Source organism: Scyliorhinus torazame, chromosome 5 (genome assembly GCF_047496885.1).
Source record: "Scyliorhinus torazame isolate Kashiwa2021f chromosome 5, sScyTor2.1, whole genome shotgun sequence".
NCBI classification, from domain to species: Eukaryota; Metazoa; Chordata; class Chondrichthyes; order Carcharhiniformes; family Scyliorhinidae; genus Scyliorhinus; species Scyliorhinus torazame.
This window is the reverse complement of record NC_092711.1, coordinates 77,096,909-77,108,338: the sequence shown is the minus strand read 5'-3', so window position 1 is coordinate 77,108,338 and position 11,430 is coordinate 77,096,909. Positions and strand designations below refer to the sequence as shown.

At 48.5% G+C, this 11,430-nt stretch overlaps 1 protein-coding gene across 6 annotated transcripts; it reads right to left on the bottom strand.

Annotated features, from left to right (window-relative positions):
* Positions 1-556: 556 nt before the first annotated feature.
* LOC140418546 (uncharacterized) lies at positions 557-11,165 on the bottom strand. Of its 6 annotated transcripts, none has more exons than XM_072502038.1 (3): positions 11,065-11,165; positions 9,686-9,808; positions 557-2,020 (listed from the first exon to the last, which is right to left on the bottom strand). In XM_072502038.1, exon 3 carries the CDS (start codon positions 1,903-1,905, stop codon positions 700-702), a length of 1,206 nt encoding a protein of 401 aa, XP_072358139.1. In that variant the 5' UTR covers positions 1,906-2,020; positions 9,686-9,808; positions 11,065-11,165; the 3' UTR covers positions 557-699. The 6 variants fall into 6 exon arrangements, with proteins under 6 accessions (XP_072358139.1, XP_072358136.1, XP_072358137.1 ...); XM_072502035.1 differs by having other exon boundaries at positions 9,693-9,808; XM_072502036.1 differs by having other exon boundaries at positions 9,693-9,808; positions 11,017-11,143.
* Positions 11,166-11,430: the final 265 nt, after the last annotated feature.

Genomic DNA, 11,430 nt, shown 5'->3' with positions numbered 1-11,430 from the left:
GAATTCTGGGAAAGATGGGCAAGGATTTGGGAGGGACAACATGTTCAAAGAGTTTGGGAGGAGAGGGAGGTTGAAGATGGGGCAGTAATTTGTAAGGATGGCAGGGTCAAGGGTTTGTTTTATTGAGGGGGTGATGATGGCAGATTTGAAGGACAGAGGGACAGCACCTGATGAGAGAGAAATGTTGACAATATCCATGGACACAGGGTAGTTGGCTGATCAGTAGCTCAGTGGGAATAGCGTCGATGGAGCAGGAGCTGGGTCTCATGGACAAGATGAGCTCTGAGAGGGCATGAGGGGAGATGGGAGAGAAACTAGAGAAAGATGTGGGTTCAGGGCTCGGGAAAGGATGACATTTAGAGATAGTTTGGTCCGGTGGGCTCGTGGAAGGGAGGGAAGCAGCAGAGGCGGCTGATCGGATTTACTCAATCTCAGTCACAAAGAAGCTCCTCACACTTCTTGTTGGAGGTGAGGATGGAATAGACGGGAGAGCGAGAGTACTTCAAAAGGAACTAATCTGTGTCAGAGATATTAAAAAGTTTCAGCACACTGCGTATGTCACACAAATCTAATTTATTTGACTTTTAGCCAGAATATTAGCCCCTGTAAATGGGCTGGATTTTGTTATCAGCAGAAAGAGACCCAAATGAACATGGTTCAGTCCTGAATGTGAGGAACAGCAAAATCCAATCACTGTTGTTATTTGTGGCCTCGTTGGTGTTTCAGCAGGAGGGATGAAGTGGCGAATCCCTTCCTACACTTGGAACAGGTGAACGGTCTCTCCCCAGTGTGAACTCGCTGGTGCTTCTGCAAGGCGGATGACTGAGTGAATCCCTTCCCACACCAGGAGCAGGCGAATGGCCTCTCCCCAGTGTGAATTCGCTGATGTGCAGTGAGATGAGACGATTGTCTGAACCCAGTCCCACAGTGAGAGCACCTAAACGGTCTCTTGTCAGTGTGAACACGTTGATGGCGCATCAGTTCCCCAGAACGTTTATAACAATTCCCGCAGTCTGGACAATGAAATGGTCTCTCATCAGTGTGAATTTGCTGGTGATTCAGAAGTTCGGATGACTGAATGAATCCCTTCCCACACTCTGAGCAGATGAATGGCCTCTCCCCAGTGTGAGTTCGCTGATGTACAGTGAGATGAGATGATCGTCTGAACCCAGTCCCGCAGTGAGAGCACCTAAACGGTCTCTCGTCAGTGTGAACAAGTTGATGTTGTAACAGTTCCCCAAAACGTTTATAGCACTTCTCGCAGTCTGGACATTGAAACGGTCTCTCCCCAGTGTGAATTCGCTGATGCTTCTGCAGGTCGGATGACTGAGTGAATCTCTTCCCACACTTGGTGCAGACGAATGGCCTCTCCACTGTGTGAGTTCGCTGATGTACAGTGAGGTTAGATGATCGTCTGAACCCAGTCCCACACTGAGAGCACCTGAATGGTCTCTCGTCAGTGTGAACACATTGATGGCACATCAGATCCCCAGATCTTTTATAGCATTTCCCACAGTCTGGACATTGAAACGGTTTCTCATCAGTGTGAACTAGCTGGTGACTCAGCAAGTGGGCTGAAATAGTAAATCCTTTCCCACATGTGGAGCAGATGAATGGTCTCTCCCTGGAGTGAAGTCGCTGGTGTGTGGACAGAGCGGATGGCTGAGTGAATCCCTTCCCACACGTGGAGCAGATGAATGGTCTCTCCCCAGTGTGACTGCGTCGATGAGTTTCCAGCTTGGATGGGTAAGTGAATCCTTTCCCACAGTCCGCACATTTCCACGGTTTCTCCTCAGTGTGACTGCATTTGTGTCTTGTGAGGCCTGATGATTGACTGAATCCTCGTCCACACACACAACACGTATACGGCTTCTCCCCACTGTGAACGATGCTTTTTCCTTCCATGTTCAAAATCTCATGATATTCAGAAATGATAAATTGAGGACTCTGTCAGACCCTGATGTGATGCTTGGTTTGTGTTTCCGGATCTTGAAGTCTCACCTTCGAACACCCTGTGAAACTGATTGAAAACAGAAAATAGGGAGTGAGAGAGAACCCACAAAAACACAAAGGCAGGTTGTGAAATTGAGCTGAATGAATCTGGTCATTTCAAGGGACCATAAAAACAGCTGGATTGTTGTAAAAACCCAACTGGCCTCTTTGGGAGGAGAGAGGAAGAGGTGAGGAGGGATTTTGTATATCTACAAGACATATTAAGAGAGTACTTGGCAAAGCAAATTCGACCTTGAGCTTCATAACTGACACAGAAACTATGCTTCTGGTGGCACAGTGATTAGCACTGCTGCCTCACAGTGCCAAGGACTCGGGTTCAATTCTGGCCTTGATGACTGTCTGTGTGGAGTTTGCACTTTCTCCCCGTGTCTGCGTGGGTTTCCACCCGGTGCTCAGGATTCCTCCAACAGACCAAAAAATAATGATAATAATAATCACTTATTGTCACAAGTAGGCTTCAATGAAGTTACTGTGAAAAGCCCCTAGTCGCCACATTCCGGCGCCTGTTCGGGGAGGCCGGTACAGGACTCGAACCCGCGCTGCTGGTCTTATTCTGCATTACAAGCCAGCTGTCTTAGCCCACTGTGCTATACCAGCCCCAAAGCCCCTAGTCGCCACATTCCGGCGCCTGTTTGGGGAGGCTGATAGGGGAGCAAGTTAGATCGATTGGCCTTGATAAATTGCCCCTTAGTGTCCAGGGATGTGCAGGTTTGGTGGGGCTATGGGGTTACAGGGACAGGGTAGCGGTGTGGGCCTAGGCAGGGTGCCCTTTCAGTGAATCAGTGCACACTTGATGGGCCGAATGGCCTCCTTCTGCACTGTAGGAATTCTATGGTTCTAATTCTATTCTATGAATCTTTATAAAGCTCTGGTCACCACTCTTCAAGAAGGATGTGAAGGTTCTTGGAGAAGGTGTAGAGGAGATTTACCAGAATGGTTCCAGCAAAGGAGGTTGAGGGGAGATTTGATTCAGGGACACAAGATTATGCCAGGTTTCGATCGGGTGGACAAAGACACTGTTTCCATTCACTGATCGTACAAGCAGCCGGGACACAGATTCAAAGTTTTGGGTAAAACCTGGATTGAACGATATAAGATGCTGACGGGTCTTGACAGGGTGGATGTGGAGAGGATGTTTCCTCTTGTGGGAGAATCTGGAACGAGGGGGTCACTGTTGGAAAGTGAGGGGTCACCCATTTCAGATGGGGATGAGGATTTTTTTTTTCGCTCGAGGGTTGTAAAAGAGGGGGTGGCACAGTGGTTAGCGCTGCTGCATCACAGCACCAGACCTGGCTCCCCTATCAGCCTCCCCAAACAGGCGCCGGAATGTGGCGACTAGGGGCTTTGGGGCTGGTATAGCACAGTGGGCTAAGACAGCAGGCTTGTAATGCAGAATAAGACCAGCAGCGCGGGTTCGAGTCCTGTACCGGCCTCCCCTGACCCTGGATGACTGTGTGGAGTTTGCACATTCTCCCCTTGTCTGTGTGGGTTTCTTCCGGGTGCTCCGGTTTCCTCTCACAGTTCAAAGATTTGCAGGTTAGGTGCTAAATTGCCTCTTCATCTCCAAGGATGTGCACGTTGGGTGGGATGTGAGGATGGGGCAGGGTGGGATGGGGGGGGGGTTTCGGAGGGTTGGTGCTGACTTGGGCTCCTTCTGCACTGTGGGGATTCTATGACTTAGATCTTGCGTCCTTAAAACGCAGTGGAAGTCGAGTCCTTGAATATTTTTAAGGCAGAGATGGATAGATTCTCGATAAGCAAGGGGGTGAAAGGTTATCGGGGTCGGCAGGAATATGGAGTTGAGGTTAAAATTATTGTATAATGGAGCAGGCTCGAGGGGCCGACTCCTAGTTTGTGTGTAAGGAGCAGGCTCGAGGAGCCGACTCCTAGTTTGTGTGTAAGGAGCAGGCTCGAGGGGCTGACTTTAGTTTGTGTGTAAGGAGCAGGCTCGAGGGGCCGACTCCTAGTTTGTGTGTAAGGAGCAGGCTCGAGCGGCAGACTCCTAGTTTGTGTGTAAGGAGCAGGCTCGAGGGGCCAGCTCCTAGTTTGTGTGTAAGGAGCAGGCTCGAGGGGCCGACTCCTAGTTTGTGTGTAAGGAGCAGGCTCGAGGGGCTGACTTTAGTTTGTGTGTAAGGAGCAGGCTCGAGAGGCTGGCTCCTAGTTTGTGTGTAAGGAGCAGGCTCGAGGGGCCGAGTGGCCTGCTCCTAGTTTGTATGGAAGCATGCAAATACAGCATGCGGTAAAGAAGGCAAATGGGCTGCACGATGGCGCAGTGGTTAGCACTGTTGCCTCACGTCACCAAGGACCTAGGTTCGATCCCGGTCCTGGGTCACTGTCCATGTAGAGTTTGCGCATTCTCCCTGTGTCTGTGTGGGTCCCACCCCCACAACACAAAGATGTGCTGGGTAGGTAGATTAGCCATGCTAAAATTACCCCTTAATTGGGACAAAAAAGAATTGGGCACTCTAAATTTATATTTTTAAAAAACCTATAACATTCTAACAGGGCGAGACAGATTAGATTCGGGAAGGATGTTCCCGATGGTGGGTGTGTCCAGAACCCGGGGTCACAGTCTGAGGATACGGGATAGCACGGGCAGCACAAGTGGCTAGCACTGTGGCTTCACAGCGCCAGGGTCCCAGGTTCGATTCCCTGCTGAGTTACTGTCTGTGCGGAGTCTGCACGTTCTCCCCGTGTCTGCGTGGGTTTCCACCGGATGCTCCGCCTTCCTCCCACAGTCCAAAGATGTGCAGGTTAGGTGGATTAGCCACGCTAAATTGTCCTTCGTGTCCAAAAAGGTTAGGAGGGGTTATTGGGTTACGGGGATTGGGTGGAAGTGAGGATTTAAGTGGGTCGGTGCAGACTCGATGGGCGAATGGCCTCCTTCTGCACTGTATGTTCTATGTTCTATGACAGACCATTTAGGACAGAGGTGAGGAGAAATGTCTTCACCCAGAGAGTGGTGAGCCTGTGGAATTCATCACCACAGGAAGAATTAAGACCAAAACATTGCATGTTTTCAAGAAGTAGTTAGATACAGCACTGAGGGTGAAGGGGATCAAAGGATCTGGGGGAAAGCGGGATTAGACTATTGAGCCCAATCTGCTCTGATCGTAATGAATGGTGGAGCAGGTTCGAAGGGCCAAATGGTCCCCTCCTGCTCCTATTTTCTACGTTGCTCCGTATCTATGCATGTAAATGGTCCAGGAGGTATGAGGAAGAAGGTTTTTACACAGCCAGTGACAATTACCTGAACCTTGCTGCCTATGACAGAGCAGAAATAGACACCAATGAATGATTTTGTTAAAAATTGGATAGAAACCTGAGAGAAATAAAGCTGTTAGGATACAGGGATAAAGCAGGAGAATGATACTGACTGGATTGTTCCAGATAATAACAGTAATCTTTATTAGTCTCACAAGTATGAATGTTTGAGGTGAGGGACGCCGTCAGTGTCCCTGCTGATTTCACTGGTGGGAAGCGCACCCATCTCCAGCTCCTCAGAAACCTCCGAAGAATCAAGATGGTGACTGTGAGAGGGGCTGGGAGGAAGCAGTCAGTGCAGGATCCCTCTGTGGTCGTTCCCCTCAGTCACAAGTATACCGTTTTGGATACTGTTGAGGGGGACGACCTACCAGGGGTAAGCCACGGTGAACGGATCTCCAGCGCTGAGTCCGTCCCTGTAGCTCAGAAGGGAAGGAGGGAGAGCAGGAGAGCAATAGTTATTGGGGACTCGATAGTTAGAGGGACAGATAGACGGTTCTGTGGCAGCGAAAGAGACTCACGGATGGTATGTTGCCTCCCGGGTGCCAGGGTCCATGACGCCTCGGACCGTGTTTTCAGAATCCTTAAAGGGGAGGGGGAGCAGTCACAAGTTGTGGAACACATCAGTACCAACGACATAGGTAAGAGAAGGGACGGGGATTTAAACCAGGAACTAAGGGAGCTAGGGAGGAAGCTGAGAGCCAGGACAAACCATGTTGTCATCTCTGGTTTGTTGCCGGTGCCACGTGCTCGTGAGGTGAGGAACAGGGAGAGAGTGCAGATAAACACGTGGCTGCAGGGATGGTGTAGGAGGGAGGGTTTCAGGTACGTGGATAATTGGAACACATTCTGGGGAAGGTGGAACCTGTACAGACAGGACGGTTTGCACCTGAACCAGAGGGGCACCAATATCCTGGGAGGGAAATTTGCTACGGCTCTTTGGGGGGGTTTAAACTAATTTGTCAGGGGGCTGGGAAAACGAGCTGTAGTCCAGAAGACAGTGTTGAGAGTAGTGAGGTACTGAGGAGGGTATCAAGGTCGCAGGAGTGTACCGGCAGACAGAAAGATGGGTTGAAGTGTGTCTACTTCAATGCAAGGAGCATGCGGAATAAGGTAGGTGAACTTGGAGCGTAGGTTGGTACTTGGGACTACGATGTTGTGGCCATTTCGGAGACATGGTTAGAACACGGACAGGAATGGTTGTTGGAAGTTCCGGGGTATAGATGTTTCAGTAAGAGTAGGGAAGGTGGTAAAAGAGGTGGAGGAATAGCATTGTTAATCAAGGATAGTTTAACGGCTGCAGAAAGGCAGTTTGAAGGGGATCAGCCTACTGAGGTAATATGGGTTGAAGTTAGAAATAGGAAAGGAGCGGTCACATTGTTGGGAGTTTTCTATAGGCCCCCAAATAGTAATAGAGATGTGGAGGAAGAAATTGCAAAACAGATTATGGATAGGTGTGGAGGTATCAGGGTAGTTGTCATGGATGACTTTAACTTTCAAAATATTGATTGGAACCTCTATAAGTCGAACAGTTCGGATGGGGCAGTTTTTGTACAGTGTGGATAGGCCGACAAGAGGGGGGGCCACATTGGATTTGATACTGGGTAATGAACAGGGCCAAGTGTTAGATTTGTTTGTGGGAGAGCACTTTGGAGATAGTGACCACAATTCGGTGTCTTTCATTATTGCAATGGAGAGGGATAGGGCCAGACGATAGGGCAAGGTTTATAATTGGGGGAGGGGTAATTATGATGCGATTAGGCAAGAATTAGGGAGCATAAGATGGGAACAGAAACTGTCAGGGAAAGGCACAAATGAAAAGTGGAGCTTGTTCAAGGAACAAATACTACGTGTCCTTGATAGGCATGTCCCTGTCAGGCAGGGTGAAAATGGCCGTGTGAGGGAACCATGGTTCACAAAAGAGGTTGAATGTCTTGTCAAGAGGAAAAAGGATGAGTATGTAAGGATGAGAAAACAAGGTTCAGTAGGGTCGCTTGAGAGTTATAAGGTAGCAAGGAATGAGCTGAAAAAAGGGCTTGAGAGCTAGGAGGCGGCATGAGAAGTCCTTGGCGGGTTGGATCAAGGAAAACCCCAAGGCATTTTACTCTTATGTGAGAAATAAAAGAATGACCAGGGTGACGGTAGGGCCTGTCAAGGACAGTAGTGGGAACTTGTGCATGGAGTCAGAAGAGATAGGAGGGGCGTTGAATGAATACTTTTCTTCAGTGTTCACAAAGGAGAGGGACCATGTTTTTGGGGATGAGTGTGTGATACAGGCGGGTAGGCTGGAGGAGGTAGATGTTCTGAGGAAGAATGTATTTGCAATTTTGAAAAACCTGACGGTCGACAAGTCCCTTGGTCCAGATGGGATATATCCAAGGATTCTTTGGGAGGCAAGGGATGAGATTGCAGAGCCTTTGGCTTTGATCTTTGGGTCCTCACTGTCCACGGGGATAGTGCCAGAGAGTGTCGAATGTCGTTCCTCTGTTCAAGAAAGGGAACAGGAATGACACTGGTAATTATAGGCCAGTTAGTCTTACTTCGGTGGTCGGTAAGATAATGGAAAAGGTCCTGAAGGATAGGATTTTTAACCATTTGGAAAGATGCAGCTTAATCTGGGATAGTCAACACGGATTCATGAAGGGTAGGTCTTGCCTCACAAATTTGATTGAATTCTTTGAGGAGGTAAGGAAGTGTGTAGATGAAGGTAGAGCAGTTGATGTTGTTTCCATGGATTTTAGTAAGGCGTTGATAAGGTTCCCCATGGTCGGCTCATGAAGAAAGTAAGGAGGTGTCGGATGGAGGGAAATTTGGCCAATTGGATAAGTAACTGGCTATCACATAGAAGACAGAGGGTGGTGGTGGATGGAAAATGTTTAGACTGGAGACCAGTTACCAGCGGTGTACCACAGGGATCAGTGCTGGGTCCTCTGCTATTTGTGATTTTTATCAATGACTTGGAGGAGGGGGCTGAAGGGTGGGTCAGTAAATTTGCTGATGACACCAAGATTGGTGGAGTAGTGGATGAGGTGGAGGGCTGTTGTCGGCTGCAAAGAGACATTAATAGGATGCAGAGCTGGGCTGAAAAATGGCAGATGGAGTTTTACCCTGATAAGTGCAAGGTGATCCATTTTGGTAGAAAAATTTGAATGCGGATTACAGGGTCAATGGCAGGGTTCTGAGGAATGTGGAGGAACAGAGAGATCTTGGGGTTCATGTCCACAGATCTCTGAAGGTTGCCACTCAAATGGATAGAGCAGTGAAGAAGGCTTATAGTGTGTTAACGTTTATTAAAGGGGGCTTGAGTTTAAGAGCCGCGGGGTTATGCTGCAACTATACATGATTGTGTGAGACCACATTTGGAGTATTGTGTGCAGTTCTGGTCACCTCATTATAGGAAGGATGTGGAAGCATTGGAAAGGGTGCAAAGGAGATTTTACCAGGATGCTGCCTGGTTTGCAGAATAGGTCTTATGAGGAAAGGTTGAGGGAGCTAAGGCTTTTCTCTTTGGAGTGGAGGAGGATGAGAGGTGACTTAATGGAGGTTTATAAGATGATCAGGGGGATAGATAGAGTGGACGTTCAGAGACAATTTCCTCGGGTGGAGGTAGCTGTTACAACGGGTATAACTATAAGATTCAGGGTTGGAGATATAGGAGGGATCTCTGAGGTAGGTTCTTTACTCAGTGGTTCGGGGGTGGAATGGACTGCCTGCTGTGATAGTGGAGTCGGACACTTTAGGAACTTTCAAGTGGTTATTGGATAGGCACATGGAGCACACCAGAATTACAGGGAGTGGGATAGCTTGATCTTGGTTTTGGACAATGCTCGGCACAACATCGAGGGCCGAAGGGCCTGTTCTGTGCTGTACTATTCTATGTTCTAAGTAGGCTTACATTAACACTGCAATGAAGTTCCTGTGAAAAGCCCCTTGTCGCCACATTCCGGCACCTTTTGGGTAGACAGAGGGAGAATTCAGAATGTCCAATTCACCTAGCAAGCACATCTTCCGGGACTTGTGGGAGGAAACCGGAGCACCCGGAGGAAACCCACGCAGACACGGGGAGAACGTGCAGAGTCCACCCATTCAGTGACCCAAGCCGGGAAAGAAATCGGGTTCCCTGGCGCTGGTGCTACCATGTCGATTAGAGAGCTGGCATGGACCGAATGCTTTTTTCTGTCCCACAATTACAGATTTTTTTGTGCAATCTAGTTTTGTAATTTAACCCCGGGGGGTTCAGATAAATCTGTGCTGCACTCCCTCCGAGGCCATTCTATCCTTCCTCAGGTTTGTTGTCCAGAACTGAACACAGTTCTCCAGGTTTGGTCGAACCAGGGTTTGTGAATCTCGGGGCTTTTCTAATCACACGGAGACCTGAAATCTTCCCTCACAGACAGAACAGACAAACCTTTTACCTTCCACACCCAGATGTTGCTGATATTCAGGTTCTGATGAACCGAGTGACTCTGTCAGATTGCAATGTGACGTTTGGTTTGCGTTTCCCGTCTGTTAAACCTCCAATTCCAGTATCCTGTAAATTTACAGAAACCTCACTGTCAGTTTAAGATAGAAATTCACAACATTCTCTTCTCGCCAACTTTGATTAAATGTATTCCTGGAGGTTTGATCACATGACCTGCCCCCATCCTCCAGCCATTAATCGGTCAACACATCCATCCTTGTGACACACTGCCTTCCTCGACCAATTGGGAAGCAAAAGGACTAATTACCTCACAGGACAGTGTTTGACTGTCAGCCAATCAACCTTTATCCCATATTCAATAATTTATATCCGCTGAAGAGAAATGTTCAAAAAAATATTTTTTACTATCCTAATCATTTTCCAAAGATCCAAAAATATTTTCCACTGTCCTAATGATTTCCTAAGTATGAATCTCACCGAGACTGAAGGTAAAATTTGAATTCATTGCAAGTCTACTGATGACCATGAAACCATTGTCAATTGTTGTAAAGACACATCTGTCCACTCATGTTCTTCAGTGAAGGAAATAATCTATCCTTACCTCGTCTGGCTGACACAATTCCAAATCACAGCAATATGGTTGACTCTTTAAATGCCCTCCAAGATGGCCGAGCAAGCCACTCAGTTCAAGGGAAATTAGGGATGGGCAATAAATGTTGACCCAGCCAGTGACTTCCACAAATGATCAAAATAAAATTTGGGGGCAGCACAGTGGGCTATCCCTGATGGCTCACGGCGCTGAGGACCCTTGCTTCGATCCCTGCTCTGGGTCACTGTCTGTGTGGAGTTTGCACATTCTCCCCATGTTTATGTGGGTTTTGCCCCCACAACTCAAAGATGTGCAGGGTCGGTGGATTGGCCTGACAAAATTGCCCCTTAATTGAATAAAATTAATTGGATATACTAAATTTGAGAAAAAAAAAATCCTGGAGACTCCAGTGAATCCGGGAGAGTTGGCATCCGGTCCAGGCTCGCAGCGCATGCGCCCTGTGGCACCTTGTCCACTGTAAAGATGGCGGCCGGTAACCCGGGCCTGTCACCGCTCAGCCCTCAGTCTATAGAGAAACTACCAAAGCCACTACATTCACCAGCTCTAAGGACACACCTTAGCTCCCTTTCCAATCTGAAAGCAGCCTGAGCTGGATTTACATTCCCCTTAATTGATCATTGCTGGGTGATAATCCTGTACTGCCTGACCTCACACCACTGTGACAGCACCTTCACTACACAGACTGCAGCAACTGACCAAACATCACCTTCCCAGTTATTCCTGAAGGCACCGCCTTCCCAACCTGGCCCCTTGCCTGAGGTGTGGTGATCCTCAGGTCACATCACCGCCGGTCAGCTCTCTCCCGGGACCAGGCTCTGGTTCACAGCCGCCATCCTGGGGAAACAGAGCGCATGCGCTGGCGTCTTGTTGACGCAACAGCTAGTGGGCGGGACCTGAAGGTTTCTGTTCCCAGCCGGGTCCTAGTGCCGGTGAGAAAATGGCAGCGAAACAGGTTTTTACTAAGTTTCACCCACTCCCAGGCTCCAGCTGATCTTTGTAGCCTGAATCACGGATACATTAAGTGTGAGAGGCTGCAGCCTCTGTATAGCTACCTGAAGGGGGTTATACAGCGTTTGATTACATTTCGTGGTCCTTTCCAGTTCATTATCAGGATGTTTGT

What these genes read in the sequence shown, in the direction of transcription:
- LOC140418546 (XM_072502038.1), bottom strand. Translation starts at nt 1,905, where the DNA reads ATGGAAGGAAAAAGCATCGTTCACAGTGGGGAGAAGCCGTATACGTGT.